The sequence below is a fragment of the Halyomorpha halys genome, unplaced genomic scaffold, assembly GCF_000696795.3.
Source record: "Halyomorpha halys isolate HHAL.00 unplaced genomic scaffold, Hhal_1.1 Scaffold921.1, whole genome shotgun sequence".
Taxonomy (NCBI): Eukaryota; Metazoa; Arthropoda; class Insecta; order Hemiptera; family Pentatomidae; genus Halyomorpha; species Halyomorpha halys.
This window is the reverse complement of record NW_027106140.1, coordinates 164,912-174,641: the sequence shown is the minus strand read 5'-3', so window position 1 is coordinate 174,641 and position 9,730 is coordinate 164,912. Positions and strand designations below refer to the sequence as shown.

Here is a 9,730-nt window from a genome sequence, read left to right as displayed (position 1 = left end):
ACTCTGGATACGCCGGATACCCATATGGTTACTCTGGATACTCTGGCTACCCATACGGTGCTGTCAGCTACGTACACTAAATCCTAAGGATTTTCCTCATCAATCATTAAAATCAAATATTTATCTCAAAAATCTGTTTTTCCATTCCACAATGAAGCAATCAAATCATATTTACAGACTCCAATAAAAACATTTTCCCGTTAAATTTGATTTTTTTTATGCCTTCCTAGTTCCTACATATCTTATTTTACTCAAATATTTTGAGGATAGTCTATTTTTCACAATTCTGAATACACAATAGCTTGTGTGTGAAAATGTAATAAACTGATAAAACCCATATGAAAAACAGATCTTCTAATAATAGATTTATTTATCATAAGATAAATTATTGACATTATTTAAATATACAGAACTTAAAATAAAAGTTATTTTATTTACTGTATGAACGTAGACATTTAACTTAGCTAAGAGAAAAATATATAACTTTGAATTAATGAATACAAATTTTAACGAATTTATGCGTGTGCTAATATATTCTTTTTATATTTATTTCAAAAACGGCTGGCCCATTTTGCCCAAAGTTTGGAAAAATTTAAAAGTTGATGTAGGTTTAGTATTTTTTATGTTCTAGTATGTTTGGACATATTTTCCTAGACTCTCCAGTGTTTCGAAAACGGCTCGGAGGAAAGTCAGTGATAAGTGCAATGTGGGAATCATAAATCTTATTAAATTTAATAACATTTTTGCTTACATATGGATACATTTCCTGTATACGCTTAAATTTCGATAACGGTATAAAATTCATGATATTCATATATTTCATTCATTAATGTCAAGTCAAATGTAAAATATGAAATATAACTAATCACGTACCCAATCTAAATCTTAAGAAAATGATGTTATCCTTAAAATTCAATTTTAAGTATATAAAATACGAAGATGTGAGTGAAAAAAAAGATTAAGCTATACTGACCTACCAATGTACAATAATTGACCAACTTTTATTCATATTTTAATTTTCATCTAAAATGAGTAAAGATTTTAGGTACTCTAAAACTTTTAAGCGTTATTAATACTTAAATATTCAAATTTAAAAATAATTTTTACTCTTAATACAAAATCCACCTTTGAACTCCTTTGACCAACCAGAAATGCCACATTAAAGAATCGAAATTACACTTATCTTAGAAAAATATACTCTTAAAACCTCTGTAAATAAATGTACTCTTCAGTCCTCCTTAATATCACATAGTTCTTATCTTCATTGTAATACTTTAACAGGGTTTAAATTACAATCTTATTTAATCTTCTAAAGTGCCTTTAATTTTGGTTATTGCAAATAAAAAACCAGTTCTCAATAATTAACAATTAATAAGTACCAATTATTAAATAATTCAATACATAATAAAAGAAGAAAAAAGAAACAAGTTTTCGAATCGATAAAATACGAGATTGTCTGAACTATTCCGATCGCATGCCTATGTACACGGCTTCGTTATCTTTCACTAAGCTGTAAAATTATTGACAAGAAAAAGTTGGTATTCGTTCTTTACATCGTAACAAGAACAAAGCTGGTAAGAACAAAGTTGGTATTCGTTATACCCAGTAACCATAAATACAAATTTATATAGTAACAGAAAGTTGTGTGATGTGCTGTCGAATTAGTAATTAACTAGGGACAAGAAGTAGTAGTTCACCAGCTAATCGAGCAAAATTATAATGGTCTTATTTACATGAATTATTAATATCACTGATAAAATAACTCACAAATATATAAATGTTTGGATTTCGCTTAGGGCACTCCACAGATACAAACATAAAGTGAAGTGACCTACCTTGCAACCTTTACTGACGATACCGCATCTCTCTCCCTCCTCTTTGACCACAGTATGGTATCCCTAAACCCTCAAAGATATCTTTCCCTTATCCATTGGCATTCTATTAGACAAGAGATTGACGTGGAACTACACTAGACTTACGCCTGCCTAGTTCATGGACTTGCTAAAAAGACGCAGATTAAAAAAATACAAAATTGGCAACGAACTAACCATTCTACGTTTTCAACGAGACCATTCACGTAGACCTACGCATTCCGACTGCAACGGACCACATTCATATGACTTACAAACGGTTTTACAACACACTACTTGGGCATTTCAATAAATTTATATTGAACATATAACATCCCAGACGTAACTCGGCGTAGACTGAAGGGACCTTGGATAAGGGACCTTCTGGTGTAATCAAATAATATGCTTAATGCCAGGAGAATGCACAACTGGGTTCTGTCTCCCTCATGACATGACTGATACAACTCATCTGCAAATTGTAAACCAAATTTACAGGTGTAATTAAAAACTGTAAAGATAAAAAAAATGAAATATAATATTATTTTGGATGATTAGACTATAAGTAAACTTGACCAGGACTGATGGTCTGAGCTGCGGTCGAGAAAAAAACAAAAATAAATTTTGATGTCCGTTTGTCCTTTGTTTACATATCTATCCACAACTACAGTCCTGATGAAGACCTAAGTTATGGGTAGAAACGTTAGCAATCAATATTTTCTTACATACACTTCCATTAATCTGAAGGTTCGCGCCTTCTTTGTAGTTTACTGGCAGGTATTCGGTCTTATCAAAATTAATTTGTAGACTCCACAGGTGTATTCTTTTTTCAGGGCTTTCAGCGCTTCTTTCAGGCCATCTCTGATATGACCACTGTTTGGTCGTCGACAAAGAAAAGGGAGAACAGCATATGTTCGTTGAAGTCATTGCCTTTCCCTTTCCATTGCGGGCTCCACTCCAGTACTGCCTGTTATAAATAAATTTTAAACAGGGTTGGGGACATATTGTATCCCTGCTTAAGACCCTTAGGTGCAGAAAAAGCCTCAGGCAAGTAAGAGCTAAGCTTCACTCTGTACTAGTTTTCCCCGTAAAGACTCCTCACTGCATTTAATAAGGCAATACTAATACCCGCACTCTTAAGTGATTCCCACATCATATGCCGTACACAGTCATAAGACTGTTCTAGGTCTATAAAAGCTATGCGAACCAGACTATTCAGGCCTTCTTTCAGTGAGCAGATTTTTGTAATGGTTTACCCAGGTCTTCTCACTTATTAGATGAATCAGATTACCCTTCATCTGTGTTCTAAGAGCTTTAAGTACTCTCCTAACGATCCGCTTTAAGTATCCTCCATCCGCGAATCTCATTGTAGCCAAGGATATTATAAATTATCCTGGAACAGGCTTCACATTATTGGTCCTTGGTTTTTGCAACAGTGCGCTTTACCTTTGCACGTAGGCTTCTATATCCTCTCTAATCTTCTTAGCGTCAGCTACATAGCCATTTATTAAAGAGAGCCTTTTTCTTTCATAATATTTCATCTATTTCGTTGTTCCACCATTCTTTTGTAGGATTAATTTCTATCTACTCTAGGGCTTTACTAGCTGCTTCATGAATACACTTCTTAATGTGCTCATATATCTCAACGGCATCACTGTCCCCATTATCAATCATTTTGTCTTCCAGGCGTCGTTTGCAGAGGTCCCTAATTATTTCTTCATTGAGTAGGTGAAGATTATACTTATGCATATGAAAGTATAAGATTTTGCTTTTTCAAATGCAGCTTCTCCACAGTGCCAAACATTTGGCTCTTAACAAGAAGTAGCAACTGCCACATTTCATCCCTCGCAGGACTCTCCCATCCATTACTGTTAGTAGGCTATACTGCCTGGTAATGCAGTAATCCTAGATAGAAGTTCTGAATCCCGGTTTATTCTAAGTGAACTGATGCTCTTTTCTATGCTGGAAGAAAATGTTTTGTACCTCAAGTCAAATTCCTCGCAGGTATCACGGAATCTGAGTCCGTTATCATTTACTTCCTCCTCCCTGCATATACCCACAACCGGATTTCCTTTTTCTTCCTTTCCAACTCAAGCATTCATATTTCAAATTGTAAACACTTGATCTTTGTGCCTGATCTTCTCTAGATTAGATCTACATACTTCATCGAAAACGTCCTTTTCGTTGGCCAATCTATTGTTATTTGGGCTGTAAATTCGGAGAACAGAAATATTATAGCCGAATATTCTCAAGTCCATTCTTATTACTATTTCGTGACCATCTCATAAAAGGCCACCCATCATTTGTGTTTCCCTCAGATTGCAATGGAGACAGCTGTCCTAGCCCACTTCTCTCCAAAAGTGGATCAAATCTCGAGCAAGCATGTGGATGGGTGTCTTGGCTTGGCTGGTACAAGTTGCCTCAAGCTCGTTGCCAAACCAACGAGAGTCGTTTTTTTGAACACAGATCAAAAGGTGAGAGCGCTCGTCATCATCTCCAACATTAATTTTTGTTTCGTTGTAACTCAGAACTGTTAGGAGGTTAAAGGTGTTGGTTGTTACTTTTTATAATATGTTTTATATTTAATGTTATTTTTATATTAATTTCATTTAATCTTCTTTCATTTTTTAAAATAAAATAATATAATCCCAGTGCAATGGCTGAAACTACTTGTACGTCCGCCATGCTTGCCTTTCTGAAAAACACTGACTTGTGGTTGGTCCACTCAGACGGTTCCTTTGTTTACCGAGCATTTGTACAAGCCTCCGCTTCATGGCGAGCGGCCAACATGTAGAGGCCCCTATAGAATGGTTGCCATCACTGACATCATTCCCCGGGCTATACTTTTATTAGAGGCGGTTGACACTCGCCTCGTCACTGCTTAATCGTTGGGCTCTTACTCTGGTAAAGATGCCGTTATCAATTCGGGACTGCTTATTTGATATATTCACCGCTGACCTGTTGAGCTGGCAGGCCATCCCACAATCCACCACCCCAGGACCCCCTCGGTAGCCTGAACTCAAACTGAATTATGTAAACAGAAAATTGAAAATCCTAAATTTCAACCATATTCTCTATGGTGGTATATAAACTATAATTAGTAATTTGTCGCTTAAGCTGTAGAGTGCTAACGGAAAATCGGAGGGTGTGGCCCAAAAAAACAGAGGATCTTCCAACGGTCGAAATCGCGAGTCATAGACCAGTTCAAGCAAGGTGAGCCACCCTGGAGAGGTATATAAGGGGATGTCGTCTCCAGTAAGGACATAGGGAATCCTACACTCTCTGACAACAGCAATGGCTTCATACAAGGCTCTGGTGAGTTGTCGAGGTTTATATTGTCGATCATAAAATTATTTTGAAAGTTTCCTTATATTTCAAATATGTTTATTTATACTTAAATAATGAACCATACTGTTTATATTTAATGAAAAATCTTCCTATATTCATTATATTTCCTTTTAGATCTTCCTCTTCGTCGCTATCTTCGCTGTGGCTTTCGCCGCCGAAGAAGCCCGTGGCAAGAGGGGAGTTTTCTATGGTAAGCATGGATCTGTCTTTTGATAATTACATAAATAAAATTATTGTTGTTTAATTAAATAAAATTGTATCCATTTTAGACTCAAAACATATTTATTCAATTTAAAAGTCCAACGTCTTGGCCAATTCGGCCATCCTCAGGGACAATCTGAATACATTTTTAGAATTAAATAATTTAAAAACAATTTATGCAGTCTATTCTGCCCAGGTCCATCCAACAATTTACTCTAATTAGTAAATTTTCACATTAAATTAAAAATTAATTGCCTGCATGAAATGTTTTTAAAAGATTTAGTTCTACAAATATATTAAGGTTGTCCCTGATGATGGCTGAATTGGCCAAAACGTTGGACTTATAAATTGAATAAATATGTCCTAAAATGGATAAAATTTTATTTAATTAAACAATATTAAATAGTCTCAAGAAAGTGTCAATATTATAAATAAAATTAATTATATTTTAAAAATTCAGTTACATTCGATTGGATTGGATCAATTAAGCATGGTCGAACTATTTAAAATATTTAATTAATCAAAAATACATTAACTGATCAATTATTACTTGGAATTGAAACTATAAATAAGTCCTAGAACTGACAAGGATTCCTGCAACATTATTTATATTAGATCTTAGCTCCGCATCGTCAACTCTATGAATCGAAATTTTGTAAATGTACTCGACTTGTCACAAATAATTCTCTCTCATCCCTTTTAGTATTTTCGATTGTCTGACTGATTAGTATGCTGTGTAATAGCAACTCGGCAAATATGATCAGCCACTCGCTATTTGTTTTCGAGTTCCTCCTTGTAGATAATCAATTTGCAATAAAATTTAGAATACAATAATTTTCTTTAACTAAAATGTTATTTCTATGAAAAAAGAATGTTTAATGACCAAGCAATTATTTTTGTTTCACCTAAAGTAGTTGATTGACAAAGGTAATTCTTTAAGAAGTCCAATTAATTTAATTTCAATAAGTTGAATTAAAATATAGGACATTTGAAAAAGCCAACTTGAAATTATAATTTTCAAAAGGAAATTTAATTTTTTAATTATAGATATTCGATTTTTAATAATTATTAAATATGTTGCATTAAAGTTATTCCATAAAAAGTGTAACTAACTTAATTTAAATAAGAAAAACGTTGTCTTATTGTATCTTTTTAATTTAATAGGAATTTATTTTTAGTATTATTCTGCTGAAAAGTAATTGAATAAAGTATAATTGCAATCCAAGATTCAAATTATACTAAACAAAATATTATTTTTCCTTTTATACGAATTTAACTTTTAAAATAATACCCACTTCAAGTACTCCAATAATTTCGTTATTATTATTTTATTTTTACAATTTAATTTCTAAAATCTCGGTTTTATTTGATTATTAATTTTAACGAGTTATATACCTTGACAAATATTTATAATTATTTATTCAATAAAGTTGCAAATGGTAATATATTATATCCCGATTATTTTCATTCTGATATATATTTTTTTAATATGTCTTAATAATTTCTTTCGTTATTAGGTGGATACGGATACAACGGTGCCGTCCCATACTCCGCTGGATACGCCGCATACCAACCAGCCGCCTACTCTGCTGGATACGGACTTGGATACACTGGATACTCTGGATACGCCGGATACCCATACGGTTACTCTGGATACTCTGGATACTCTGGCTACCCATACGGTGCTGTCAGCTACGTACACTAAATCCTAAGGATTTTCTCCATCCATCATTAAAATCAATTCTTATCTCAAAAAACTATTTTCCCATTCCACAATGAAGCAAGCAAGTCATATTTACAGTCTCAAATAAATCTATTTTTCCGTTAAATTTGGTTCTTTCTTTTTATATCTTCCTAGTTATCCTACATTTTCTATTTATTTCACTTATTACATAAATATTTTGATATTTTTTCTAACATTCCTTAAGAATTAAAATGATATAGAAATATAGAAAGAAGATATTAGTGAACAATGCTGCCACTGTTAATTGGGCTGCTAATTTTCGAAATCGAACCTTTGGGTTAACGTACAATTTGATCTACTATAAATTTAATCATATATGATTGGAAGTTTAAGCTTATCTATGCGAAATATGTATATTTCTGGAAAAGCCTTCCTGAAAAACTGATAGTCCTATAGATTTTCTACTAGTTACCATATGAATGTAGACATTCAACTTGGCTAAAAAAAAAAAAAAACTTTGAAAAATGGATACAAATAAACTGTACAAATAACCAGTACTTTCAGGCAATAAAGTACTGAAAATTAACATATTTTTTTTACGAATCTATGCATGCGCAAATATATTAATTTAATATTTAAATCAAAAACGTTTGGCCCGATATTGCCCAGAGTTTGGTGAAATTTAAAAGTTGTTGTAGATTTAATATTGTATATGTACTAGCAACTTCCATTCACTAATTTTGTTTAACCATATTTTCCGAGACAATCCAGTGTTTCGAAAACGTCCCAGACGAAAGTCGGTGACAAGTGTAATGTGGGTAATCATAAATCTTATTGAATTTCATTACACATGGATACATTTCTTGGAGGTGATTAAATTTCAATATTAATATAATTTATATAAATTCATGTTATTCATATATTTTATTCTTTAATGCCAAGTAAAATGTTAAATACATGAAATATAAGTTATAATGTGCACAATCTGATTCTCAATTGTTCAAAGTTGATAATTTCCTGAAAATTCAATTTTCTGTAAATAAAATACGAAGATATGAATGAAAAAGTAGAAAACGTGATTAAGCTGTACTGGCCTACAGATTTAAACATAAAATAAACACTTCACCGACTTTTAAATATAATTTAATTTTCATCTAAAATGCTGATTTCAAATGAGTAAAGAATTTAGGTTCTCTAAAATTTCACTCTGGGCACTGCACAGTTCAACCATGTACTTTTCAAAATCAAAATCCATTTACTACAATCTTAATACCTTGCCTTTAAATCCTATCTCTTTTTTAAAAATTTATTTATTGATATTTACAGCTGTACATAAAATACATCTAGTAAATTTGAGGAAATCATAATGGTATGGTACAAGCATGTAGAGAAACTACCCATTGGTAGCACTCTAAAAACATTTTTACAATATAAGGTCTCGAGGCCATCTTCTTTTCGCCTCAGAGCATTGTCCAGCATAAAAGAGGAAGCAATATTAGAAACTAATGGGTTTGAGTGGTTACGAAGTTTGTAATCGAAGGATTGATACCTGGTTTGGGCTAGATCGGTTACAAATGGAACATTAAGGTCTTTGTGGATGATTTTATTTGTGACAAAGTAGGGAGCATTTAGTATTTTACGAAGGATTTTGTATTGTAAGGATTAATCCTATCTCTTAAATCGTTCTTTCTAAGTTTGCTTCAGAGTTCTCAAATTATCTAGTTGTGACTGATGTCCCCTAACGCAGTGTTCTAAGTCTCATTTGCTATATTCTCTTCACCGCTGATACTCCTACAAACCTCAATTCCTTCCTTGTGACCTTTGCTGACGATACTGCCTCCCTTTCCTCCCACTTAGACCCTAAATTGGCATCCCTAAACCTTCAAAGACATCTTTCCCTTATTGAATAGTGACATTCGATTAGAAAAGGGATTAACATAGAACAAATACACCAGACTTAAAAGACAAGAACTTAACCGACATTTTGGACTGACTACTGCATAGAATTTTTCATCCTTCAACTAAAAACAAACTATTCATCTACAATGAAAAACTGAAACCAATCTGAAACTATGGACTCTAACTGTGAAGGATAGTAACATTTTTAAACATCAGACGAGTCCCGCCCTTTCAATCTAAAGTCCTTTGACCGATGTCAAGGCTCCCAACTATTACTTAACAAATAAAACCTAACACCATGAACTCAACATCTCTTATGTCTTAGACGTTATTCCATCCAGACCTACCATCTTCCATCAAAGTTATTCACCATCCTAATTCCTAAGCATTCTTATTATTAGTTTAAGCCTCCTCAAAGATTAAAAACGGCATTGGCGCCGAAACCTTTTTTTAATTGCAGTTGGATTTCTGGCAATGACCACCTTCTCCACTGAAGTTATGAGTGTAGGATGCTCCAATGCCTCTACAGGTCCTCAATGCTAATGATGCAGCTAAGAGAGAAGCGCAGGGAAATTTTGGAGGCTTGCCTTGCCTACCACAAAACTGTGGCAAGCTCGGAGTTTACCTACAGACTGTAAATATTGTATATATTTGCGAATGTGTTTTTATTTTATTGTTACGTAAAATTGATGTTTTTTTCCTTGTAAATAAAATAGTTTATTTTATTTATATTATGTGATCAGTTTATATA

The 9,730-nt window shown here is 33.1% G+C and overlaps 1 protein-coding gene across 1 annotated transcript; it reads left to right on the top strand.

The window, feature by feature from the left end:
* The first annotated feature begins 5,055 nt into the window (after positions 1–5,055).
* LOC106687175 (cuticle protein 6.4-like) lies at positions 5,056–7,225 on the top strand. Its single transcript, XM_014430908.1, has 3 exons — positions 5,056–5,162; positions 5,310–5,385; positions 6,914–7,225. The coding sequence occupies exons 1-3, from the start codon at positions 5,142–5,144 to the stop codon at positions 7,099–7,101; spliced, it is 285 nt and encodes a 94-aa protein (XP_014286394.1). The 5' UTR covers positions 5,056–5,141; the 3' UTR covers positions 7,102–7,225.
* The last annotated feature ends 2,505 nt before the right edge of the window (positions 7,226–9,730 follow it).